Source organism: Prunus mume, linkage group LG2 (assembly GCF_029339155.1).
Source record: "Prunus mume cultivar Tortuosa linkage group LG2, ASM2933915v1, whole genome shotgun sequence".
NCBI classification, from domain to species: Eukaryota; Viridiplantae; Streptophyta; class Magnoliopsida; order Rosales; family Rosaceae; genus Prunus; species Prunus mume.
In genome coordinates this window covers 21,497,279-21,523,473 of record NC_142699.1, presented here as the reverse complement: position 1 = coordinate 21,523,473, position 26,195 = coordinate 21,497,279, and the positions used below count along the sequence as shown (strand labels likewise).

The window sequence follows — 26,195 nt, the reverse complement described above, 5'->3', positions numbered from 1 at the left end:
AAAAAAAATCTAAAGCAAGATACAAGAGAAGCACAACTGCAGAAGTCCTCTGTTTATGCCTAATGGAAATGGAATTCCTCTGTTTCTAGTTGATGCATTTTCAAATTTTATCAATTCAAAAATGTAAAAACGTTTGCCTGCCTAAATGGAACCAATAACTTAACCTAAAAATTAAGATAATTGCGTTTTTTACAAGTAAATACATAATCACACCACCTAACTAGAACTGGCAACGAATAATTTGACAAAGAAACCAACTATACCATCAGGTATCAATTTTCATGCGCCTTAAGCCAGTTGGGCCTGAAAGACAATCATGACAGATATCAATAGCTTCAGTGTCAAACTTGCATGCTTTCAACTGTGAAGCCGTGGTCCCTTTTGTTTGTATATGTCACAAGGCACAACACAAGGTGCATGCTTACAGAAACACACACACACAAGCACACACAGGTTTTTCTGGGTTTTTTTTTCCTTCTTGGCATGGGGAAGGGAATTTCAGTGGCTTTTGTGGCACTGGTGATGGCAGTTCTTGCTCAGGTGACTAGTATGATATTGAACAAAGAAGCCATGAGCAGCGGACTGAGTGAATATACTCTTGTTGTCTACTCTAATGCTCTCTCCACTCTCATCCTTACCCCTTCCTCCTTCATCTTTCACAGGTCTCATTTCCTTCTCTGTTTCTTTCACACTGTTTATACATTTTGAAACTACATTCCCCTGCATGTTTATAATATATATCTGACTCTTCATTTAATGGCAGATTAGAGCGTCCTCCGCTCAGCTTCTACATCATCTTCAGCTTCTTCTTACTTGGCTTTATTGGGTTTGTAAAAAAGACCTTGTTTTTATTTTCGAAGAGGTTCAAGTTGTACGTACTACTCAATTTTCGACTTGTCTTGCGCTTTTCCACTTTGCAGCTAATTTAATCCTCATTATGTATAGAACTTCTGCACAGTTAATGGGACTTGCTGGTTTAAACTACGCCTCTGCTACGCTTAACACAGCCATGCTCAATCTCATTCCAGCCTTTACATTCATACTTGCCTTACTATTCAGGTTTCTAATTTCTCAATTTGTAGTTCCTACTTCTTTCTATCTATCAGGCGTTTGAGTAATTGAGTTGAGACCAAAAACGTAATAATAATAATTTTTCTTATGCTAAGTTGAGGATAAAATTGTTCTCCAAGTCACCCATGATTTTATGTGATTAATTAGGATGGAAAAGCTGAACTGGAGGAGCTCAAGCAGCCAAGCTAAGTCTGTTGGAGCTGTAGTATCAATTACAGGGGCATTTGTTGTGACTTTCTACAAGGGCCCAGCAGTGATCCACCAACGCTTGTCTTCTGACCCGTTGAGTGGTCCATTTCTCTTCTCACCAAAATCAAATTGGGTCCTTGGAGGATCACTCCTAGCCGCTGAGGCATTCATGTCCTCATTATGGATTATTCTGCAGGTAATTCGATTTAATATTTATATTGGTGGTGAGTTTGTACAAGTACTAGGCTTCTAGCTAATTAAATAGGACCCTTTTTTCTTTTTGCAGGCCTTAATCCTTAAGAAGTACCCTGCAGTGCTGATCTTAGTCTCCTTCTACTGCTTCTTTGTGACCATACAATCTGCATTAGCCTCACTGATACTAGTAAAAGACTTAAGTGCTTGGAGTTTAAAACCCGATATTGGTTTGTTTGCAGTTTTATACTCAGTAAGGAAATAATTACCGTCTCAATGTTCTGATTTCATGTTCTAACTCCAATTATACAAAAATTGGAATTAGGAAATGAGTAAGAATTAGTTGAAGGCATAAATCTACTTTGACCTTGAACTTTGGCCTAATTTTTTGTTTACTCCTGTTTGTTGTGAAGTGGTGAGTATGTAACATGGGGTACAATTTGGAAAATGTAGGCGGTTGTTGGGACTGCGTTACGTACCTGTGCGGTAGCATGGTGCCTGCAGAGAACAGGAGCTGTATATGTTTCTATGTTCAAGCCCCTTGCTGTTGTTGTCGCAGATGTCATTGATGTAATTTTTCTGGGACAAGCTCTGCATCTCGGAAGGTATGAACACATAATTCTCTGTATTTTGTTGACTGATCTGATTGTGCAAAATACCTCTGAGTTCAATGTGATATACTTGATGCAATTTGCTAAAATGTAGTAGATGATGGTGTAGCTTTTCAACTTGTACTGAATACCATCTTTTTTATTTGCCAATAGTGCATAAAAAGTAATCAAAATCTTACTGCAGCTTGGTTGGAGCAGCTGTGATTATCACTGGCTTTTATGCTGTGATATGGGGTAAGGCCAGAGAAGAGAAGTTGCATGAGGACAGTGGAGAAGGGCAGTGGTCAGAATCATCATCTGAAAGCACCCCCCTGCTGCAAAGTGCAAAATAAGACAGATTTGTCTTGTATAGAAACCATGGTCTTTGACGTCTTTGTAATTTTGATGTGCAATTTGATGTGATTTATGTTAAGCATTTCCATCCATCAAAAGAAAAATATGTTGAGCATTTCCGTGCAGATGTTCATATCAGATATTTGGAAATATCTGTATAGCATACAGTTCTCCCACGCTTGCCACGGCCATGCTTAACCTAATCCCCAGCATTTACTTTCATACTTGCCATCATTTTCAGGTTCTGCTTTTTTCTGATAGTAAGAGTAATTTGAACTTGGGGACCCCTACTCAGCGAATATATGTGCATGACTATGACTAAAGATATTAAACTTTCCCTTTATAGTTGATTTCTTATGAAACTAAGTAGAATGGGATAATCTTATCCCATGAGTTGGTGAGAAGAGAAATAGGATAGTCTAATCCACAGCTTGATTGGCTACATTTGAACAAGTGACAAGGACTTTCATATTCAAAAACAAAATTTTCAAAAATGACTTATAGCAGCAGCTTTTATAACCTCAGTCTAGTTGAAATTTCCAAGGGTCAGCTGTCCTCCAGTTTTCCACTAATTGTTACAGAAGATGCGAGTGAAAATACTGCAATTAGGTCCTCTTTGTTGTTATGTAAGAAAAAATATGCTTCAATTGTTTGAAATGGGTGATTGAGGATGGAAAAGGTGCACTGCAGAAGCTCAAGCAGCCAAGCAAAAGTTTCTGGAACCATAGTCTCAATCACAGGAGCATTTGTGGTAACATTCTACAAAGGCCTGCCAATCATACTGCTATCATCATCACTCTCCAATTCACCCAATCAACTCCTTTTTCTCATAACAATCAAACTGGATTCTGGGAGGGCTTTTTCTTGCAGCTGAAGCCTTCGCAACTTCTTTATGGTACATTATGCAGGTAACTAGGCCTATTATCAACTCAATTACCCTTTCTAGAGCTGAAAGTAAAGAACAAGCAAATGTTTGCAGGCATTTGTCGTTAAGAAGTACCCAGCAGTGGTGTTCATAGTCTTTTACCAATGCTTATTCACAACCATATCTGCAGCATTTACATTAGTTGCAGTTAGAGATGCAAGTGCTGGGGAGCTAAGGCTGGATGTGGGGCTGATTTCTATTTTATATGCTGTAAGCAAATAGCAACCCTGTCATGTTTTGGAGCTGAAAGATTTTTCATAGTTCATAAAGGATACTTGTAGATGCAATTAAATTCTTTTTGCATGATCACCATATATAGGGTATTGTTTTGAGCGTTCTTCGCTACAGTTTGATCACTTGGTGCGTGTGGAAGGCTGGAGCTTTTTTGTTCTTTGTTCAAGCCTCTTGGAATAATTTTTAGTGTGATCATGGGTGTCATCTTTTTGGGAGATTCAGTCTATCTTGGAAGGTATAAATATTGGTCATCTGGTTTGTTTCAACCTTCTCACTTGTGCTTTTCAAGTGTTTATCATATCTCATCATATAGGCAATTGTTTCAACCATTCTCCGTTACACTTTAACCACCGGTGGGTGTGGAAGGCTGGAGCTCTTTTTTGTTCTATGTTCAAGCCTCTTGGAATTATATTTGGTGTGATCATCATGAGTGCCATCTTTTTGGGAGATCCATTCTATCTTGGAAGGTACGTACAATTGTAATTCGTGTTATTGAAGCATTTGGTTAAACTTATAAATAATCAGAAACGACGACAAGTACATAATCATGTAAGAGAATTGGGGTACCAGGTACCCTCAATTAGTGAGGGCCCAGTACAAGTCTGCAGATTTATGATTAAGAAAGACTTCTTGTTAGCAAATTAATTAATGATAATTAGTCCAAAAGTTTTCAGTTTGGTTGGTGGGGAAGGTCGTTGGGATACAAAACAATATACAAGAGAAGCACAACTGCACAAGTATCTTATGTAAATAACAAGGCAGGTTCTCTGTTGTTTGTGTCATGTGATTATTAAAATGGTTCTAAACTTTTAATGTAATGAAATGTAAATAAATACACAATTTTTAATTGTAGAAACTCGGGATTGCATATGAAAACACACTTGAAATATCTCAACTCACTAAGTTTAAAGTTTATAATGTCGATTTTTTGAACATTTTTTGGACTAGAACGATGCAGCAGACAACTAATTGAAATGCAAAAGGAGTTTCAGCATTCAACTTATCATTTGACCACTGACTAAGTTTTAGTCCAATAATATTTCCTTCATTTTATAAAGAAGATTTTAAGTCCGAATATCTCTCACAAATAGTAAAAACAGGACAATGCTTGAAAGAAAATTGAAACAATGTTTTTCTTTTATCTTAGAAAGAAAAGAAAAGGTGAAAACAGTGTATTTAATAAATAGTAAAAACCAAGTGGCGAGCAAAGTTAGACAAACAAACACACACCTAAGCAATGATGAATGAAAAAGTGAGAGTTGAAATTCTGAATTATTTGACGAGTTTGATAGAAAGTGGTTGTGTAAATTCTGGTTCTGGGATTGAAGAGAAAAGCAGAGTCATGGCGAAAGTTGAAGCACTACCTATAGTAGGGATGATGATGGCTGAGTGTGCTCAAGCTGGGGTTACGATACTCTGCTAATTTAATCCTCATTCTGTATAGAACTTCTGCATAGGTAATGGGACTTGCTGGTTTAAATTACGCCTCTGCTACGCTTAACACAGCCATGCTCAATCTCATTCCAGCCTTTACATTCATACTTGCCTTACTATTCAGGCTTCTAATTTCTGAATTTGTAGTTCCTACTTCTTTCTATCTGTCAGGCGTTTGAGTATTTGAGTTGAGGCTAAAAACATAATAATAATAATTTTTCTTATGTTAAGTTGAGGATAAAATAATTGTTCTCCATGTCACCCATGATTTTATGTGATTAATTAGGATGGAAAACCTGAACTGGACGAGGCTCAAGCATGTATCATAGTTTAGAGCTATCCTAGTTTGATTACTGTTTCGTTACACCACTAGGATTACAAGAGAACAACGAGATAAAATATGCAATCAAACAACAAAGGCAGAACAAAGAAAAACATAGTAGAAAAACATAGTTCCATCTCTTGGAAGGAACAAAATCGATGTGGAGAACACAACCCCACTTTGTTTTTGGGTAGTTAAAAAAAAGAAATTGGACCTCCAGCATCCTTGACTCAGAATTAGTTTAAGGCACAAATCTACTTTGACCTTGAACTTTGGCCTAATTTTTTGTTTACTGTGAAGTGGTGAGTATGTATCATGGGGTACAATTTGGAAAATGTAGGCGGTTGTTGGGACTGCTTTACGTATCAGTATGGTGCCTGCTGAGAACAGGACCTGTGTATGTTTCTATGTTCAAGCCCCTTGCTGTTGTTGTCGCAGATGTCATTGATGTAATTTTTCTGGGACAAGCTCTGCATCTCAGAAGGTATGAATACATATTTCTCTGTATTTTGTTCTCTGTATTTTGTTGACTGATTTGATTGTGCAAGATACCTCTGAGTTCAATGTGATATATGCCTTTTTGAATGCAATACTTGATGCAGTTAGCTAAAATGTAGTAGATGATGGTGTAGCTTTTCAACTTGTACTAAATACTATCTTCTTCTTTTTTTGCCCATGGTACATAAGAAGTAATCAAAATCTTACTGCAGCTTGATTGGAGCAGCTGTAATTATCACTGGCTTTGATGCTGTGATATGGGGTAAGGCCAGAGAAGAGAAACTGCATGAGGACAGTGGAGAAGGGTAGTGGTCAGAATCATTATCTGAAAGCAACCCCCCCTGCTGCAAAGTGCAAAATTAGACACAAGAGACACAGATTTGTCTTGTATAGAAACCATGGTCTTAGACGTCTTTGTAATTTTGATGTGTTTTAGTATATATATATATGTTAAGCATTTCCATCTATCAAAAGAAAAATATGTTATGCATTTCCAAATATAGAATGAGTGCTGTCATTTCATTTAAAAGAAAAAAGAATTTACTTGCAAATAGTTGGTTTAGTTCTTCTTCTTCTGTTTTGTTAAGTCAGTACATGGAAGGTTCTTGGGTTCAAATAAAAAAAATAATTCATGGGTTCAAATAAAAAAAATAATTCATAAGTACAGAATGCAGTGCGAATAAAGCATATGCTTGTAGCGTTGCTCAGAAAAATATCTACATGGTTGCACATAGAATGCTCTATGAAAAATATATCTTGCATTGCATCCAATAATACTTTTGACAATGAAAGAGAATTGACTATTGCAAAAATACCAACCATGCATTTCTTCCACTACAACAAAATTAAGTACGTGGGGAAAGAATTGAAACAGGCCAAGTGGTTTAGGAACCATCAATAATAACCCACATCCATAATTCAGGAAAATGATTATGACAAAATAAATAACATGGATGTGCATTCTTCTGCATGTGTACCTGTGTTTGTGACTCTGTGTGTGTCAGAGAGAGAGAGAGAGAGAGAGAGAGGAAGGACGAGCATGGATAAATTTCTGCCATTTATTAGAATGGTGGTGGCGATTATGGCTCAGACTGGGAGTATGATGCTGAACAAAGCAGCCATGTCCAAAGGGACCAACAAATACATCATCGTCATCTACGCCAATGCCCTCTCCGCTCTCATTCTTCTTCCCTCATCTTCCACAGGTTACATATAATTCCTCTCTTTCTTTCATTTATATATTTATTTTACAGTATGGTGAATAAAGTGTGACATTACTGTCTTTTTTTTTCTTGTCACTTTGAATTTCTGGTCTATATGCAGATCAGAGCGCCCTCTACTTACCCTCTCCATACTTTGCAGAATCTTCATGCTTGCCCTGTTTGGGTTGGTAACAAGCAACTTCACTCTTTTAGAGACCTTTTTTTTGTTGTTCTTTTGTTCTTATTGATGCACATATTCTGGAGAAAGGTAGAGGTCATTTGAATTTGTTTTACTTACTCCATGCAGATGTTCATCCCAGATATTTGGAAATATCGGCATAGCATACAGCTCTCCCATGCTTGCCACGGCCATGCTTAACCTCATCCCAGCATTCACTTTCAAACTTGCCATCATTTTCAGGTTCTGCTTTTTTCTGATAGTATGAATGATTTGAACTTGGGGACCACTACTCAGCGAATATGTGCATGGCTATTACTAAAGATATTAAACTTTCTGTTTATAGTTGATTTCGTATGAAACCAAGTAGAATGGGATAATCTAATCACAAGAGTTGGTGAGAAATAGGATAATCAAATCTACAGCTTGAGTGGCTACACTTGAAGAAGTGACAAGGACTTTCATATTCAAAAACAAATTTTGGAAAATGAGTTAGCGCTGCAGCTTTTATAACCTTCAAAGGGTCAGCTGTCCTCTGGTTTTCCACTAATTGGAACAGAGGATGCCAGTGAAATTAAGGGTGAAAATGCTGCAATTAGGTCGTCTTTTTTGTTTTTTTTGGGGTTAAACGTCTTTTGCTGTTATGGAAAAAGAAATATGCTTCAATTGCAGTCGCAGAGCCACCAAGCCTCAGTGAGCTCCACCATTTCGCTCCTCTCCAAGTTCAATCCAAGCCTCCCTCTCGTCTCTCCCTCGGCAAGAACAGTAGAAGACGTGTCTCCTCATGTGTTCGTCAAGGCCTACGCTGCTCACCTGAAACGCTCTGGCAAAGTCAGTCTCTCTCCCTCCCTCTCCTTATGTATTTGTATACGTATTTTGTCAGTATTAGTCGTGTATGTAATAATGTAGGGATGCAGATATTGCAAGCTTAGATAATTTAGGTTCAGTTTTGGTTCTGCAACATAGAAATTTCTGATAGTTTGTGTATTAAATTTGATTGGGAGTTAGTCTAGGTGGGTGAGAGGGAAAGACTTTGTGTTCAGTTTCAGGAGGACCCATGTTGACAATGCCCTTAGGGAAAAAACTTGAAATGGGAGGCTGCGTTGGTGGGATTCATTGGATCTATTATATGGGTCAATTTTGGTTTTTCTTGATTTGTTAAAGATTGAGCTTCCTGACTGAACGGATATTGTGAAGACTGGTTCATTCAAGGAGCTTGCTCCATATGACCCTGATTGGTACTATATGAGATCTGGTATGCAGACTTCTTTTTATTATGATGGCTGGTGAACAGAGATATGAAATGCTACAAGCTTTGAACGTAATACAAACTTCGTAACGCTGAACACTGCAGACGTTCATATAAGAAATTAACACTTTTAGTACAGTATCTAGAAAGGATTAGCAGTGATGCTAATAAATCTAAATCATACCAAGTGTTTGGCGTAGCAATAAAGAAGATGATCGCTGGAGTTGTTGACTGGATAATCTGAGTACTGAGTTGGCTGTTTTGAAAGCTTTGAGGGTTGTTTTTTGTTTATAGACGTTGAGTCTCGTTTGGAGAGAGAGTCCTCGATCCCTGCCGTGAGGACTGATGGCTTGAATGCGCTAGTGATGAGTAGACAAAAGGAATGTTGGGATCCCACAACATCATTGCAAGTTTTTATCTTCTTGCGAATTAAATTGCCTATATCGAAAGTCTCCAAGTTGGCCTTGTGGTTGTCCTGTTTTGGCTCTCTGAGTGAAAGATAAAATATTTTTATTTTATCATAATTTCTTCCCCCATATCACGTGCATTCTGTGCAAGAAAGGTTGTTCCCCTTTCACTCTTTTGCTGGGTCACAGTCTGACTTCAATAATGGACCATGGGCCTTGTTAATCAAATCAAATTCTTGGTCCATTTAAGCCCTCAAAAGAAATTCTGCTCAGTGAGTTGGGCCTGGATTTCTCAAATATGAATGAGGACCAATTTTGGGCTTTTTCCATTATTGGTTCAAACAGCAACCATTCAGTCTGCAGCAGTTTCTTTAGTTGCAGTTGGAGATGCAAGTGCCTGGGAGCCAAGGCTGGATATGGGGCTGATTGCTATTTTATACGCTGTAAGAGAATAGCTACCCTATCATGTTTTGAATTTGAAAGATTTTTCATAATTCATCAAGTATACTGGTGGATGCAATTAAATTCTTTTTGCAAGATCATCATATATAGGGTATTGTTTCGAGCGTTCTTCGCTACAGTTTGATCACTTGGTGCGTGTGGAAGGCTGGAGCTTTTTTCTGTTCTATGTTCAAGCCTCTTGGAATAGTTTTTAGCGTGATCGTGGGTGTCATCTTTTTGGGAGATTCAGTCTATCTTGGAAGGTATAAATATTGTTCTTCTCATTTGTTTCAACCTTGTCACTTGTGCTATTCAAGTGTTTGTTGTAACTTGTTGCTGTCATCTTTAGTCTTTATTAATTAAGTGGGAGGTTGTGGAGGGGCAAAAGAATAGTAAACTTCAGGCTGAAGTAAATTCTAATCTTTGTTTGATTGAATAATTGAAGTTAGTGAAAGCTACAGCTGGTTCACAAAGTTTTTGGCCTGTTAAGAAGTCTGGTTCATGATTAAGAAAGAATTCTTATTGAAAATTTTGGAACAATTTTGCAGTTTGATTGGTGCACTCATAATTGTTATTGGATTTTATGCGATGATGTGGGGGAAGGCCATAGAAGAGAAGCTGGTCGAATCATTAGGCCGAAATAAGGTCCCTCTGCTACCAAACAATATACAAGAGCAGTAGTGCAGAAGTCTTCTTTGTAGATATGACGTCAACGTACACCATACAACGACGATGTATGGGATACATTGCAGATCCAACGGTGATTATTGCTTTATATTCTCAGGGGAAAGATCCTCAACGGTGGTTATCACTTTATATCCTAACAGTTAAAGGAAGTGATGATAGTATACATTGTTGTATAATAGAGTTTTCTCAATGTAAACATGAAGGAAAGAAGTGTGAAATTCTAGTGGAACATTTCAAATTATAGAAAGCTACTGAATCTCACAACTTGGGCTCTTGTCCCTTCCTTCCGGGTTTTTCTTTCCTTAGACAAAAAAAAAACAACGGAAGATTGTAAATGGTTGTATATTGTTGGGCTCTTATGAACCTAGCCAACATTATGCATCGAAGAATTCTTGCACGTGTTTCCTTCCAGCCTATAGTGGCGGCCGTGACTCACAGTAGACATAAAATGATGCAATACAAACGAACCGTGTATATAAAACAATAGTTTTTAGCCTACCGGCTTGAAGATAACATGCAATTGGGCGACCCAAGTGGTGCCATTCAATCAATTTTTAATCACTTGGAATATTCATCTTCGTTTGTCTTCACTCTTCTTCACATTATTTGACTCCCTCTAGGCTTTAGGCTTCTACCAACTACATGTCTGCATATGGTGGGGCATCGAAGTTGAGTTCCAAATTCACGATTTAAAACTTTCCAAGAGACGAGTTTGAGTCTCTGAATTCTGGCTCTGAGATTGAAGAACCAAAAACAAGAAGAAGAAGAAGAAGAAAAACAGAGCCATGGGGAAGGTTGCAGCACTACCAATAGTTGGGATGGTGTTGGCTGAGAGTGCACAAGCTGGGCTAATTATAGTGAGCAAAGTAGCCATGTCTAATGGCATGAGCAACCTCATCTTTCTCTGCTACTCAAACGCTCTTGCAGCCCTTATCCTCCTCCCAATTTCCTTAGCCTTCCACAGGTGATTGAATCTTACTCTTTGTGAACTACCCAGAAACCAAAGATTTTGTTTTTACTATAATTTCCTACTTTGATCACAAAAGTAATTCCTTTCTTTGCTCTTATGTTTTTGGTAGATCCGAACGTCCTCCTCTCACTTTCTCTACCCTCTGTTGGTTCTTCTTGCTTGGTCTAATTGGGTAAGTTACGATTTTCATCTGTAATAAAATCCCACATAGGAAATTAAAGGTTGCATTTTGGGGGTGGTATTGTGTGCACATTTGACGCTGTTAATTCGTTGGAGTGTTTTTAGCGGATTCTGTTTAGTGGGTTTGATTGATATTAGCGTTTTGCAGATTCATGGCGCAGTTTTTTGGATATGCTGGGATTAATTTGAGCTCTCCTACTCTAAGCACGGCTATGCTCAACCTCATTCCAGCTTTTACCTTTATACTGGCAGTCATCTTTAGGTCATGCCCTCCTCTTATTTACTCACACTGCAAATTGTGACTACCCTCTATGATTACCTATTTCACTTTTGTTAATGAATCCTGAACCTTAGGTTTTTTTTTTTTTCTAGTGATGTATCCATGAGGACCATGACATTGCTTTTACCTGTTCTGTTTCTAGAGGTCTCTGTAAAAGAACCATGTAAATAGTTCAATTATCTTGCTTTCTTGTTTCCAATGAGAATTTCAGCTGATGAGCTTTTCTCTCATTCCAGATAAGAGTTGTACAGTGCAATTTTGAGACACTGGTAAACTGGTAATCTTTGACTGTCACCTGTTTCTAAATTCATTCAACTGGGTAATTTCAGAATGGAAAGAATTGATGGGAGAAGCTCCAGTAGCCTTGCTAAAACCTTGGGAACAATAGTTTCAATTTCAGGGGCTTTCATTGTTACTCTTTACAAGGGCCCCCCACTTCTGATGACATCCTCAACTGATATATTGTCTCATAACCAACTTTTCTCGGAACAGTCAAACTGGGTCCTTGGAGGAGTGTGCATTGCGCTTAATTGTGTGTTGGCCTCATCTTGGCTTATAGTACAGGTGAAATCTGTAAAATTTAATTAAATCTGTCGTGAAAGTGTGGAGTTTGGTTAGAAAATTAAGACTAGTTACTATTCCTCGTCTATGTTTCAGGCATCAGTTCTAAAGAAATACCCCGCAGAGCTGATTATGGTATTTTATTATTGCTTCTTTGTGGCTATTCAATCTGTAGTAGTCTCTTTGACTGTAGAAAGAGACCTAAGTGCATGGGAATTGAAGCCTAAAATCAGGTTGATCGCTGTTCTATACTCGGTAATTAGATTACCAAATCCAAACCATGTATATACCTATTGCATTGAAATATTTTCTCAAACATCAACCTACGATACTCAAACTTTAAATTCTACTCTTGCAGGGAGTCTTTGGCTCAGCATTCCAGGTTGGTGTATCTACTTGGTGCCTTCATAGGACAGGGCCTGTTTTTGTAGCTATATTCAAGCCTTTGGGGATTGTCATTACAGTTTTCGTTGGTGTCACCTTCTTAGGAGATACTTTCTACCTTGGAAGGTACGGTTTCTCTCATTTTTTTCCCCATAAATACCATATCAAAATGCCGACTTTGGAGCAGCACCAATTTTGTTCCTGTTGAAAAATCCTAAAGGTCATTAATTCAACATCTTAGTTTACATTTTCTGAATGCTGCAGTTTGATAGGAGCAATTGTTATTGTCATTGGATTTTATTCTGTGATGTGGGGAAAATCAAAAGAAGAGAAGATGGATGATGATACAGGAGCAAGGAGTGTGGCATCAAGTAGACAACGGGTCCCTCTATTGCAGAGCCATATTGAAGAAATATAGAAGTTTCTATGCAGTACATCGCCCTGTGTGGTCTCTCTTGCCAAAAAACATGGGTACTCTCTGTTGCTTTTGTCTTAGTTCTTTTAAAATGCTACCCTTTCCATCATTTTTGAAAACTGGGATTGGTTATTGTGGGAGTTGTTTTCCTCAGGCCATGCTTGTTGGGAATTAGTCACCCTAAGTAATGCAGGACAAGGAACAACCATTTGATATTGTCCAAGTCAAGGCAATCATTTGGCACAAAGATTTCTTCTACTCTTTTTTCTTTTTCCTGGTAATCCTGCATACATCCAAAGGCAGTTTGTTGGTGCAAACTGAGCATGGTTGCAAGTTTGTGCAAATACCATGAGAAGTATGTTGTGCTCATTGTTACTACATGTTATAATGCATCTGTTTCATTTTAAATAATGTCCAAGAGAGAGTAGAAATTTCAAAAGACGATTCAAGTTGGATTGGCTGGCACTATCTGGCTCCTCATTGCATGAGGAGGCAGTTTTATTGGCTTGCCATTAATGAACCTTTCAAACTACTAAAGCGTTTGTAATTCATTTGTAGAGTTTCTCTGTATTGTATATTGTCCATGCACTTGTAGTTATACTCTTAATTGATGATTATCTTGTCTACTTTCCAATGAGTATATGGAGACTTATGTTTGATGTTTTCCTGCACATATATATTCTTTTTAAGAAACTTTGTTTGTCAGTTTTGGTAGTTATCTTCATAATATGCCCCAAGACCTGAGGGAAGAATTTTCTGAAAAGTATTAAATAGAAAATAACAGTTTATTTTCCATGTAATGTAGGGTCATGAACATGTGGAGCATGATCAAAGATATCAGCTGCATGAGTTGAATATTGAGTTTGCAGGGTCAAAGCTGCCTCAAGAGCAACATGTCAGTGAGGAGCAGCTCCTTTGCTTGGAAGTGAAATATACTCTCTCTTTGGTTTTTAGATGTATGATATCCTTCATTACTTGTGGTAAATAAGGTAATAATGTTGGAATTAGGCATTGGGGGAGAAAATGATGGCAAAGGCCAAAGTTCTTGAAGAACATATTTTCAACTGTGTAATCAAATACAATATAAGAATATTATAATCAATATCAAGAGCTTTTCATACATCCAATACTGGGTGAGTTAAAATTGAAATGCAGGGTCATTTGGGAAGATGAACATATTCACTGAAACAGGAATTTCATCCTGGAAATATGCTAATAGTAACAAAAGCTGGCATGAAATTCCATCCAAAGCAGCACAAATACTTGCCTAAGAAGCTATGAAGTAATACTATAAACTGGTAAGGTGGTTGAAGATGTTACTGGAAAATCCCAAGTAAGACAGAGCTTTCATTTTCAGCCTGTGGTTCTAAATTATTTAACTGCAAACATAATTTCTAGCTTTGAAAAAGAGTCATAAGCCCACCAAACAACATATTAGTAATAGAGTTGCTCAGTTGGGGAGCACTAAAAACAAATATTAGAGTGAGGGACGAATGAATGGCAAACATGTAGCCAAGTTTGGGCCAAAAACGAAAGCAATATGTCCAACAAACCTTTGCCCCACAAAGGTCAGCCTCCTTAGCTGCCATTAATAATAATTCGAAATGTATAATATATCCGAGTAGCTACTTCTCCTTGTCAAGTAGCTGCTTCATTTCCCCAAGGGTTGCCCTCCCTCTCCCTCTTTTATTGTTGCTCCATAAATATATAGAGAAAGAGAATCAAAACATATACAGTCTTCTTCTTCTGCTGCTGCTGCTTGTTCTTGTTCTTCCTTTCTTCTTACATATTATGTACATACATGCAAATTAAGAGAAGTGATCACAAGTGATGTGGATGAGAAGTGTTCGGCTATGGGAAGCGGTGCCGTTTTCGGTTATGGTGACAATGGAAGGTTGTACCATAATATTAACCATTTGGGCAAAAACTGTCATGCAAGTTGATGGCATGAGCCCTTTTGTATTTGTCCTCTACACCCACTCCCTTTCCTCTCTCATCCTCCTCCTCTATTCTTTCATCTTTCACTGCCCCAGGTTCTCTTTCTTTCTACCTCTCTCTCTCTCTCTCTCTCTCTCACAAACACACACAAACACATACTTGGTTTGTAACTTGTTCTTCTTTTTCTCGTGAATTTACTGCAGAAACGGAGGCAGAAGAGAACAGTCACTCTTCAGCTTGAATCTGTTCGTGCGATGCTTCTTCTTGGGTTTAACAGGGTCGGTTTGTTCTTCTCATTTCATCTCTTCTCATAGGCTTTTACGTAACGTAAACTTTAAACACCTATGTCTCCACCCTCTCCCTCTCCCAAGGGAAAAGGATACCATTCACCCTGAATCCATGGATTCTCGAGTTGACCCCAACAAGAAGCCTCAGAATATTCTGCTATAGTATGGTGGTGGGCCTAGTCTTTCTGTTAGTTGAAGGGCAACATTGCAAATTGTCAATACGTTCATCAATTTTTGGGTTATGTAATATTCAACAAACATTTCATTTTAAGTATTTTATTTTTTTACAAATTGATATTTTAGACTACTATAATATAATAGGAGGGGAATCAAGCTTGGATACAAAATGACGTGCACATTGCCTTAATTAAGTGGCCTAACACCCCAATATCATCATTAATACCAATTTTAGCCTAGTTTCAAAAATAAATAAGTTCTCAAATTTTTGCCTGCTCTTCTTTTGTTCTTCTTCCTTTTTTTTTTTTTTTATCTGAATCCTCATTTACTCATTTTTTTTAAAATAAAAAATAAATTTCCTTCCCTGAATCTCCTGGCCTAGAAAACAGAGAGGTCAATTAAATTCCAAGTTTCAAACCCAAAGTAAATTTGCAATCATACCCATCATTTTGTTTCTCCAACTCTATCCAAGCCCAAAGTACCAAGTCTTTGTTGGGCTTCTTCTTTGATTAGTCCCAGGCATTATGCTTTTGGATGCTCCTTCTAATTTAGGAAAATAGTCCTAATGAAAAGATGTTCATCCATATTCTCAACCTTCAAGTAATGTTTCAATAAAAATATAAATATAAAAATATAAAAAAAAATGTTCTTGTAGCAATACTTACTTTAATTCTCTCTTTGTAGGATAACAATATCTCAGAACCTTGGATTCCTAGGCCTAAGTTACAGTTCTCCAATTCTTGTGTGTGCCATGGGCCTAATGATCCCAACTTTTTCCTTCCTGCTCTCCATCATTCTCAGGTTAATTCTTCCCTCAACTCAACTTGTTCCTTTCATCATCTAATGTTTTAACATTTTTTACCATTAAAGAGAGAGAAAGGTGCTGCTTTAAATTAACCCAAATTATCTCTACAGAAGGACAAGGCTAGATTGGAGAAGCTCCAACTTCCAGGCCAAAGTAAGTGGGACGATAATATCAATCACTGGGGCAGTAGCGGTTGAACTCTACAAGGGTGCATATATAAGAACATCTTCAGTTTCTTCTTCACCTGGGAAGCAACTTCAAGTCTTAGCACAGAAAGCACTTTTGGTCTTCTCCTCAGAACCAACGGAACATTGGGTTGTGGGTGGCATTTTACTGGCATCTGCTTCTTTATCTGTCTCAGTATGGAACATCATTCAGGTAATTAATTAACGGCTTGTTTGGGAGTGATTATGGTTGACGAATAATCACTTCTCCATATAATCTCTTTAATCTCCTACACTTGTTTTTTTTTGTCCTCTTGTTTTTACTTGTTCAATCTCTAATTGGTTACTTAGCTGGGAACCATGAAACTATATCCGGAAGTGGATGCAATGGAAGTGGTAACTTTTTATAGCTTGCTTGGGACAATACAGAGCGCAATATTATCCTTGTTCTTAGAAAGAAACCCAAGTGCTTGGAGATTAAAACTCAACATGGAGCCCCTTCTCATTATTTTAACAGTAAGTAATTGATTAGCACATAACATAGCTATTAATTAAGTTGATCAACTTCGCTGTATGTCACACAAGACTTTGCATATATGCTCTGTTGTAGGCACTTTTTGGGGGTCTAGTTCGAAGCCGGGTTCACAATTGGTGCATGAGCATGAAGGGTCCATACTATGTGCCGCTGTTCAAGCCATTTGGGATTGTTTTTGCTACCATTTTTGGTGTCAGCTTATCTGCAAATAGTCTGCACTATGGAAGGTAATTTATTAGAAATTTGTCTTCCAATCTATTTCCTCTAGACATATGAGAACTTAAGGCAGAGCTCAAGGGCTAAATGCTGACCAAAATAAACACATTGGTTTCCTTTTTATTTTTGTTTTTGCAGTGTGATAGGATCAGTAGTAATTGGAATGGGGTATTTTGCAATATCATGGGGACAAATCAGAGAAGATGAAGGGCAGCAAGACCAACAATGTGTTGATGAGAGGCTGGAACCTAATTCTGAGAGGAAAGTCCCTCTCTTGCAAGAAGAAAATAATGTATAGATTAATCTCAAACAGAAGGGAAAGCTTGAGCCTTGAGAAGAAAGAAGGCTCCTAGCATTCTCACTAGTAAGTCTCAAACTCAAATTGCATATCAGATCATTTTGTACATATTTATTGCCTTTACCTTTCGTCTGATACATTGTAGCATATATATATATGCAGGGTTTCGAGATCATTTCATCAAGCTTTATATCTGATAATTACAAGGGAACATGCATCATTCTTTTATTCTTTTTCTTTTTTATGAATATGGTGATGATGGTGGTATGGTCTATATTTTGTACCTGAATGTTATTGGATAATGTGAGTGTACGGAAAGAAAAGCAATGAAATTATAGCAAAGGGTGTCTTAAATTCATCCTTTTTCTGTCTTATTAGTGTTATGATTTGTTTGAATGTAATTAACTGATGTTAGAGTTTTGACAAAAACCGTTTTACTGAAGTGAAGAAAGTGATGATTGTCTTGACAAAAATTATTTGTACGATGATGGGTTTATTATGAGTGATTTTCAGGTTCAACATTTGATCCACATTGGATGTCATGAATCTTGAGCATCCTAAATATCATATCAGATCATATCAGACCCAGGTTCTATTGTGCAGAAACACTCCTAGACATTGTCATTGATAGATTATGCGATGACACACATATAAACCCCTTTTGAGAATAAAACACACACACACCGAAGAGAAAAAACAAACACACAAGAACACAAAGATTTATAGATGTTCGGCCTTGTGCCTATGTTCTCTTGGTAATCACCCGAGAAATTCACTAGTATGTAAGAACAATTTGGTTACAACTTGAACCCCCTTAGCTCTCACAAGAACCTTAGCTCTCTTGTGTCTCTCTCTTATAAATTAACCTAGCCCTAAAAGTCCTATTTATAATGCATACGACTTTTGCTACAAGTTACCTAGAGTAGGAAACTAAAACCCTATTAAATTAGGCTAGAAAACCCCAAAATAATGGGAGAAGCTCGTCAAAACACGCCAAAACATCAAACATACGTGCAACATTGTTCACGTGGCGACCGGTCTCTAGGAATGAGCAACCTCTCATTGGAGATAGAGATGCATAGGACTTTTGCTACAAGTTACCTAGAGTAGGAAACTAAAACCCTATTAAATTAGGCTAGAAAACCCCAAAATAATGGGAGAAGCTCGTCAAAACACGCCAAAACATCAAACATACGTGCGACATTGTTCACGTGGCGACCGGCCTCTAGGAATGAGCGACCCCTCATTGGAGACAGAGACGCCAACAAGAGCATCGGCCAAAACCAACCGGTTACATGGCCAAAGCGACCGGTTGCCTATTCTGTTGTTGCCTTATTGCAACTTCTTCTCCTTCCTTGCATCCCTTTGTTTCCTCTTCCCATCTCGCATCTATGGTGAGCCAAAACACAACAATCTCCACCTTGGCTAACCATTAATCACCCATGAACAATTTTTGACCCCTAGAACGTCGTCAACCTCTTGGAAACTGTTCTAGTACTTTTTAGGAGGTCCACCATGACAAGAAACCTCTTGCCTCAATGCACCTTAGGTGAGAAGGTGCTCCACCCAAGCTAAACTTGGGCTACCCAGACCTCTTGTGTAGAAGAGAGATCCCCTATGCAAAACTCCTTACTCCTTGCCTTCCTTGATAGGCAAATCGCATACCAACCCTTGTTCTATAAATCCCCATGTAGCCACCAACTTTGCTCTTGTTTCATGAAAGCACCTATCCAACTTTCCCGCTTCATGCTCCTCAAAGCACTCTTAAACGTAGTTAAATCTTCTTTGTCCACCATCCAAAATATGGGGATGGTTTGATAGATTCCTTAGGCTCGAACTTTGCTTGTGATGAGGGCTTCACCTCAAGTAGAACCCCTTTGTGAGTTGAGGAATGCTAGCAACCTTCTCTCTAACCTTCTCCTTTGAACCTTCTCCCTTTTTTTGCTTAACATGTGTCATTCTCCTTACACTTAAAACAATGTCATTAATATATTATACAAATTAACTTTTGCTTTCCAAGTTTGCCCTTATTAAATGTATACAATTTATCCAAAAAAATTCACAACTTTCTTACCATCTTATTAATTTTTTTCTAACGTCAATTATTTTTTATAAAGAAAATATCTGCTTTTAAGAGGAAATGTCCCTTCTTCTTTTTTTTAACACAAAGGGTTTAGATAGGAAAAAAAAAAGGGTCCTTCTTGTTTAAAAAAAAAAGGGACATTTCCTTCTTCTTCTTTTTTTTTTAAAAAAAAAAAGCAGACATTTTCTTTATTAAAAAATTGACATTTAAAAAAAATAATAATAATATGATAAGAAAGTTGTGAAATTTTTTTGGATAAATTGAATACATTTAATAAGGGTAAACTTGGAAAGCAAAAGTTAACTTGTATAATATATTAATGACATTGTTTTAAGTGTAAGCAGAATCTTGCCTTCCTTGATAGACAAATCGCATACTAACCCTTGTTCTATAAATCCCCATGTAGCCACCAACTTTGCTCTTGTTTCATGAAAGCACCTATCCAACTTTCTCACTTCATGCTCCTCAAAGCACTCTTAAACATAGTTAAATCTTCTTTGTCCACCATCCAAAATCTGGGGATGGTTTGATGGATTCCTTAGGCTCAAACTTTGCTTGTGATGAAGGCTTCACCTCAAGTAGAACCCCTTTGAGAGTTTGTTATTCACGCCCATTTTCTTAAACCTTTGTATCAAACTCTACCTGCCTTGTAGTCCCTTCTATGACCACCTTGGTAAGAAGTAGTTTTTCGGTTGTTACTAACCAAACAACGTTCTCCCCATCATCTCTTATCTTGACTTCACCTTTATGGACCTTGTTCTCTGGCACTGCTACCAATACACCTTTGAAATCAAGCGCCTTTGATCATAAACTGTTAATCATACAACCTTAATTAACCTTCCTTACCCAACTACCCAACTAGTCTTAAGTGAACCTATAGCTTCATTTTGTTGCACCGACTCCTTGACCCCCCCCTCCAAAAAAAAAAAACTTATAAACTTTGTTAGATTGAATCTCCCCCCTCATCATCACCACCAAACCTTGTGCAATTAAGAGCTTCCCTTCTTTGGCCTTGTATAAGTACCCTTCTCTATTTAGAGGGTCAAGGGAAATAAGATTCATTCTTGGTGTCGGTACATGCCTTACCTCACTAAGGCTCCTAAGTACAGCATCTTGCGTCTTGATCTTCATTATTCCCACACCAAATACATCACAACTTGTTTTGTCTCCCAATGAAATCTTGCTACCCTTCTTTTCTTCATATGTATCAAACTTCATCCTATTTCAATACACATGAAATGAACAAGTGGAATCTAGAATCCAAACTAAAGTAGAAAACTTACCCGAAGAATTTGCCACGACTTCCCAATTACGCCCTTTATCCATAACTGTCAAAAGTTCGTCATCGATATCACAACCAGTTCACACGTTTGTTGCACCTGAATTGTGAGACCCTAAAAAATTCCAGAATATTTTTACGCACACAGTAAAAATTGCACGGTCCATTTTGAGGTAAGTGGCTTTTTTTTTCCAAGTAAACATTGCCATTATGTTTGAGAATAACTTAATTCCAAAAATATGAAGTTATAATTTTGGTGTTCTGATTTAATAGAAAATTAGTAGACGTTGTTACGAGCTTGTGGTATTTTTCAGATAATTTTGAGAAACTTGGAAGTATTTTTAGTGAATTTTCAAATTTGGAAAATAGGAAAAGAAAATAGATTTGACACATGGAATTTTCTGATTGGTTGGAACACATCACCATGCCACATGTCAACACTTGATTGGTTGAACAAAACGGAAGACTTTGACTCGGACTACTATTCGTAGGTTGACTAGGGTGTACGGTATTATTCCGTGAATTTATCTCATCTAAGCCATTGATTTGATTCTAGATCAAATCTGGACCGTAGATCAAAATCAAAGATTTTTGGCTTGATCTAGGTCTTTGGATTGGTTATTGGGAATGCATCTAGACCATCCATCTTGAAGCTATCATGTACCTTCCTTCACCTGATCAAAAACTCTTTTTTTTAATATGGGTCTTTGAATTAAATATTCCGTCAAGGAATTCTATAAATTCCCCTCCCATCTCTCATTTTCCTTCATACAGAAAATTCATATTTTCTATCTTGCTCTCCTTCTCCTCTATTAGAGTTTTGTTTCTGGCATTCTTCGGAGTTACTATTCATCCCAAACACTATTCACCTCATATACTATTCCATCACATTAATATTCATTCAAAATCTACTATTCACTTACCGTACGTAATATCAGTCGTTTCCTATCCATTTCGGGAAGTCGCTATTCATAGTGTACTATTCACATCAAATGTCACTATTCATCGTTACTCTGATCGAGGCCATCTCTACTGACTACCTTATATTCTCTTCTTTTTAATTCCATATTTTTATTTCCTAAATGTTACTCTGCCTAATTTCAATTTTTCAAATACTCAATTCGTACTATTAACTGGGTAATTTTTAAGTGATTCCTTAAATTTACACCATATATCGTTACTATGTCCATTTGAAATCTAATCAAATTGGATAATCTTTTTATCATTTTCCTTCCACTAAAATTCTTGAACCAAATTATACCTATTCCTCTAGTCCATGTGTATAACCTGTTAGTATTTAGACTTTAACTTTACCGTACTGTGATTTTTTGGACTAGAGATGGAACTTCAAGGACTATTCTGACATTTTTGGACTTTTCAGAAAGTACAAGGACTATTTTTGCAATTACTAGAAACTTTAAGGACTTATAAGGACTAAGATGTAATTTGGATTAAGTTTAAGCACTAAAGTACAATTGATTTTTCGTAATGTTTCTAAATCTTGGATTATGATTCAATTGCTCAAGAGTAACCAGTTTAAGTTCGAAGGTGCGGAGGGCAAGTCAAGCTTGAGCTTGGAATTCCAAGTAGAGGGATTCACTCTGGGACTCGTATTTTTTATGTATATGTATGACATAGTAAATACTGTTATGTGCAAAAGATGCATTGTTTTTTATGCCATATTGTTTGGTTTTATGGATGCTTGGCCTTGAATTTCCAAATTTTTGGAGGGTATACGTGTGCGGGCATTATCCTCGACGACCTGAGGGTGAAGGGGGCATAACGACTTCCCTAGGTTTAGATTCCCTAACCTTTAGAGGGGCAGATAGACTTTACCAATACCCTTGTGTAAGGTTTAGATGATGAGGTGTAGCCGATAAATGGATACTCTCGCTACCGTACTAGGTAAGTTGGTTATACTTTTTTATTTCTGGTAGGGGTAGTTGGCCTTTAAGGATCGGTTGTCACACGAGCATATTTGGGTGCTCGAAAAAAGTTTGCGAAAGTTGTGTGAGCATGCCAACTATTTTGGATCTTGTATTTATATGGAAAATGGTTTGTGTTATGCATATTGTTTTCATTGTTTTTCCTAAACACTATTATGTCATTTCACTATCTATTTTCAAACATGGCCGGGAGCCCCCTAATGGGCAGATGAATGTATGTGATGCACACCCCTACTTTTCCATGTAGATTACAGTCCTTGAAAGTCACTTGGTGCTATTCCTAAACCTGTTAACACTTTGGTTCTTGTATCTCATCATCTCTGACAAGTCGTGGTTTCCTTTCTGAATAGTTGAGGGTGCTTCTTGTTCATTTCCTACCTCTGTATAAATTTTCGATGGGTTGGTGTGTATTTAATCTTTATGGTTTGTGAAATAACTTTTTGAGGTTACTAATACTCTTCCTCGACCTCTAGAGTCGGTTTCTAATCAATAAAGTTTGTATAATGTTTTATTCATTTTTTCCGTTGTTATTAACAACTCTAATCCAACCCATTTTATTTAATTAAAACGGCTTAGCATATTTTGGGAATCTTAGGAGTATAAACCCTAGGACATATGTGTTATATTTTAGGGATCCTCAAGGTACGTGATGCTATCACGTGTCTCGATTTTGAGGTGTGACATGAACTTTCGACCGTATACCCACACTCGAATCCCCTTCATTGTCCCCGGAACTAGAATTTTCGTCATTGCTTGACTTGCCCCCATGCTTGCTTGAACAACCCTGCCCTCCAGTCCTTGCCATGAGACCTTCACTTTGAGAGCCTTCTTTGGAATGTTGAACCATCCGGTGATGCATTAGGATGTCTTGCATCACTTCTTCACACTTCAGAATTCTCTTGCCGAACATAAGTGTAGTGCAGAAGTGCTCATAAGACGGAGGCACGGATGTCAACAACATCACAGCCTTGTCTTCCGACTTATAAACTTCATCCAACCTTTGCAAGTCTGCAATATGCCTATTAAAGGCGCTAAGATGCTCCATCATGTTTGAGCCATTCTCTATCTTTAGAGAGTGAAGCTCATCCTTCAAGAAAAACTTGTTGGACAATGATTTTGAAGCAAACATCTTTTCAATTTTCTCCCAAGTCTGCTTTACGATGTCTTCCATCGAATTACACAAAATGTCATCCGTGAGATAATGTTCGATGAATCTTTTAGCAAGCTCATCTAAGTCAGATGGTTTTCAACTTCTTTCCCTTCCTTGCCAAGACTACGATGAGTTCTTGCTGCTTAAGGACGTACTTCATCCTCTTTTGCCAAAACGTGAAGTTCTCCTTGCCAGTGAACAGCTTCAACTCGACCTTCACACTCGTCACTGGTTATGGTGTCTTCATGTTGCCCGCCATCGTCAACACAGCTCCGCTCTTAAATTTGTAAAATTACTTGGGCCTAAACCAATACATGATGCTGACCTAGGCTATTGATACCACGTGTTGCACCAACGTGCCCAATAGGAGTCCACTACCTGTCCAAACCATGCATCGACATTGTCCCCACCTTAACTTGCCATTTCACAACATCTGCACTTTTCAATAGAGAGCCCCCGCAACTCCAGGTCTTCCAAAAATGATTTTCTTGAGCCTTGCTAAAAGGCCTTGCTTCACCTACACCCAGAATTGTCTTGATCCTTGCTCCACTAGTGCGCTCCACCTTTCTTTGCCAGTTTAGGAATTTTTGCTTGAGTCGCTTTCTTGAACTTGTCAATGGCTCCACCTTGAACAAAGTGTGTCTTAGCCGAACCAAGTTCTGATAACAATTGTTGTACTAACAGGCCTGATAAGAGTCCACTACCCATCCAAACCATGCACCAATATTTTCCCCACCTTAACCACCTAGGTCCAATCCTTAGGTTGGTTAGGCTCAATAGACCTCTAGGTATGGGGGTTTATCACAAAAGACCTCCGTGCAATTAGGAGTGGACCAGCTATATTTAAACTGTAGATTATTGTTGTATTGTTGGGTTCATTTTTATACATGATTTATCATGTGATTCACCCAATATTTTGAGTTAGTTCTTGACATTTTATAGTTTTTTACTTTCTTTTTGTGTTTTTATAGATTTTACCTTGATTGAAATGAATGTGAGCTAAAAATACATTATTAAATATAAAATCTGTTTTTACTCATTTTCGTAGGCCAACTTCTTGACCGTGGATCATTATGATCCAGTGCTTGGATGCAGTGAAGTTCTTCTTAAAACTTGTTCCAATGGGTATCAACCACAACATATCTAAAATTTAGCTCCATTGAACAAGTATAACCTCCCAAACCGATCTAGTATTGATGCTAACTCTGGAAATCTGTTTTGGGCCAGTTTTACCTCCACTTGATGTCATCTTATGTCCACTTGTTACCATACCATTTGGTAACAATAATTTACCTTGTTGAAATGGGATTTTCCGAGACAAAAGGGAGCCTCTTAATGAATTTAAAAGTCCAATCTCATGATGGGAAGAAGACAAGAAGGAGACAATAGTCAAAGACTTTAGGTAAAAGGTGTATCTTTATATGCAAATGTGAGTTGACAAGGATTGAAGACAACACCACGTGGAGATAGAAAGGAAAATCAATGGAAGTCAGCCACATCAAAAGAGAGGAGGAAGCGTCGCACGTACAGTAAGAAAGGAAAAGAAGATGATAAAGAAATGCATTGGTGGGCTACTTGCTTGATTATTTTAAGATTGAGTGATCCATTCCTTTTGCTATAATAGGGCAAGCACGGTAGATGGAAGGGTGTGCAATTCTTGGGCACCAAAGAGAGTAGAGGTGCAGTTTTTAGGCACCAAATAGGGGACAATGGCATGATAATTGGAGAGAATCATGGGGAGCCATAAGGCAAGGATCCAAGCGGTTGATAATGCAATTCTGTTTCTCCTCCTTGTTTTTAGTTTCTTTCATTTGATTTTTTTCTTGTATTTTCTTAATTTCAATGTAACTTCTTCTTTTTCTAGGGCTTAGGTTGAAGCCCTAAACATGATTACTATTGTTCTGATGCTTTGAGTTTATGATTTTCTAGATGTTTTTTTATGAATTCACTTTCACTGAATTAATCATATGCTATGTGTTTGCTTCCTTTGATTGCTCACCTTAGATTGCATGCATCTAGCTATAGTTGAGAAGTTGTGTAAGATACCCAAGAACACATATTCTAATTAGCAACAAATGATTGAATCATTTCTAAGTGATCTTTATGTGAATTGGTTTCTTGAATGACTAAGGTAAACACCATGTTATTAGGGTTCTTTGTGATGTTCATATTCTCTTCAATCTCAATGGGTTTCCTGATATGGTTAAATCGAAGTACTAAGCACATCTATATCGAGTGTATGGGAAGCATGAGTATTGTAGCACTAGCCACGCACCTTACTTATTTTAGAGAGAATCAATACGCCTAAAGCCACTAAACCCGATCTTGATTGCAAACATTGTCATCAATGTGTCTATAGTTCTTTTGCTTTGAGTATTCAATAACATGAGTAGAAGTGTAGGGATGGCTTCATAGTGTTCTAGTGTTAGTTCTCTTAAATTACATTTTATTTTTCAGATTTGTTAATCTTCTTAGTTAGCATTTCTTTTCATAGGTGTCTCTAGAATTTAGTTTTTCAATTCAAACCCCCCATGTGTGTTGTTTGTTTAAAGTG

General features: G+C 37.6%; 3 protein-coding genes and 1 pseudogene across 6 annotated transcripts; all 4 read left to right on the top strand.

Annotated features, from left to right (window-relative positions):
• The first annotated feature begins 28 nt into the window (after positions 1-28).
• Positions 29-2,521, top strand: LOC103321716 (WAT1-related protein At5g40240-like). Of its 2 annotated transcripts, none has more exons than XM_008223542.2 (7): positions 29-662; positions 764-826; positions 946-1,059; positions 1,219-1,456; positions 1,547-1,705; positions 1,906-2,057; positions 2,248-2,521. In XM_008223542.2, exons 1-7 carry the CDS (start codon positions 352-354, stop codon positions 2,393-2,395), a joined length of 1,185 nt encoding a protein of 394 aa, XP_008221764.2. In that variant the 5' UTR covers positions 29-351; the 3' UTR covers positions 2,396-2,521. The 2 variants fall into 2 exon arrangements, with proteins under 2 accessions (XP_008221764.2, XP_088900930.1); XM_089044804.1 differs by having other exon boundaries at positions 1,547-1,682; positions 2,248-2,475.
• Positions 2,522-3,065: 544 nt separating this feature from the next.
• LOC103321745 (uncharacterized) lies at positions 3,066-10,346 on the top strand (annotated as a pseudogene).
• Positions 10,347-10,595: 249 nt separating this feature from the next.
• Positions 10,596-13,890, top strand: LOC103321715 (WAT1-related protein At3g28050-like). Of its 2 annotated transcripts, XM_089044811.1 has the most exons (8): positions 10,600-10,937; positions 11,053-11,115; positions 11,272-11,385; positions 11,733-11,967; positions 12,061-12,219; positions 12,323-12,474; positions 12,613-12,819; positions 13,569-13,890. In XM_089044811.1, exons 1-7 carry the CDS (start codon positions 10,759-10,761, stop codon positions 12,764-12,766), a joined length of 1,056 nt encoding a protein of 351 aa, XP_088900937.1. In that variant the 5' UTR covers positions 10,600-10,758; the 3' UTR covers positions 12,767-12,819; positions 13,569-13,890. The 2 variants fall into 2 exon arrangements, with proteins under 2 accessions (XP_088900938.1, XP_088900937.1); XM_089044812.1 differs by lacking the exon at positions 12,061-12,219 and having other exon boundaries at positions 10,596-10,937.
• Positions 13,891-14,022: 132 nt separating this feature from the next.
• Positions 14,023-25,626, top strand: UMAMIT36 (nodulin MtN21 /EamA-like transporter family protein). 2 transcript variants are annotated; one of them, XM_089044806.1, is made up of 8 exons: positions 14,023-14,796; positions 14,905-14,979; positions 15,850-15,966; positions 16,081-16,348; positions 16,486-16,650; positions 16,745-16,896; positions 17,024-17,249; positions 24,690-25,626. In XM_089044806.1, exons 1-7 carry the CDS (start codon positions 14,594-14,596, stop codon positions 17,181-17,183), a joined length of 1,140 nt encoding a protein of 379 aa, XP_088900932.1. In that variant the 5' UTR covers positions 14,023-14,593; the 3' UTR covers positions 17,184-17,249; positions 24,690-25,626. The 2 variants fall into 2 exon arrangements, with proteins under 2 accessions (XP_088900932.1, XP_088900931.1); XM_089044805.1 differs by lacking the exon at positions 24,690-25,626 and adding an exon at positions 17,346-17,541.
• Positions 25,627-26,195: the final 569 nt, after the last annotated feature.

Bases quoted from the DNA above. Each gene is read 5' to 3' on its own strand.
- LOC103321715 (XM_089044811.1), top strand. From the start codon at position 10,759: ATGGGGAAGGTTGCAGCACTACCAATAGTTGGGATGGTGTTGGCTGAG. The intron at 10,938-11,052 runs GTGATTGAATCT...TGTTTTTGGTAG, and splicing joins ATTTCCTTAGCCTTCCACAG to ATCCGAACGTCCTCCTCTCA. The intron at 12,220-12,322 runs GTAATTAGATTA...CTACTCTTGCAG, and splicing joins TGATCGCTGTTCTATACTCG to GGAGTCTTTGGCTCAGCATT.
- UMAMIT36 (XM_089044806.1), top strand. From the start codon at position 14,594: ATGTGGATGAGAAGTGTTCGGCTATGGGAAGCGGTGCCGTTTTCGGTT. The intron at 16,651-16,744 runs GTAAGTAATTGA...GCTCTGTTGTAG, and splicing joins CCCTTCTCATTATTTTAACA to GCACTTTTTGGGGGTCTAGT. The intron at 16,897-17,023 runs GTAATTTATTAG...TTGTTTTTGCAG, and splicing joins AATAGTCTGCACTATGGAAG to TGTGATAGGATCAGTAGTAA.
- LOC103321716 (XM_008223542.2), top strand. From the start codon at position 352: ATGCTTTCAACTGTGAAGCCGTGGTCCCTTTTGTTTGTATATGTCACA. The intron at 1,706-1,905 runs GTAAGGAAATAA...TGGAAAATGTAG, and splicing joins TGTTTGCAGTTTTATACTCA to GCGGTTGTTGGGACTGCGTT. The intron at 2,058-2,247 runs GTATGAACACAT...ATCTTACTGCAG, and splicing joins CAAGCTCTGCATCTCGGAAG to CTTGGTTGGAGCAGCTGTGA.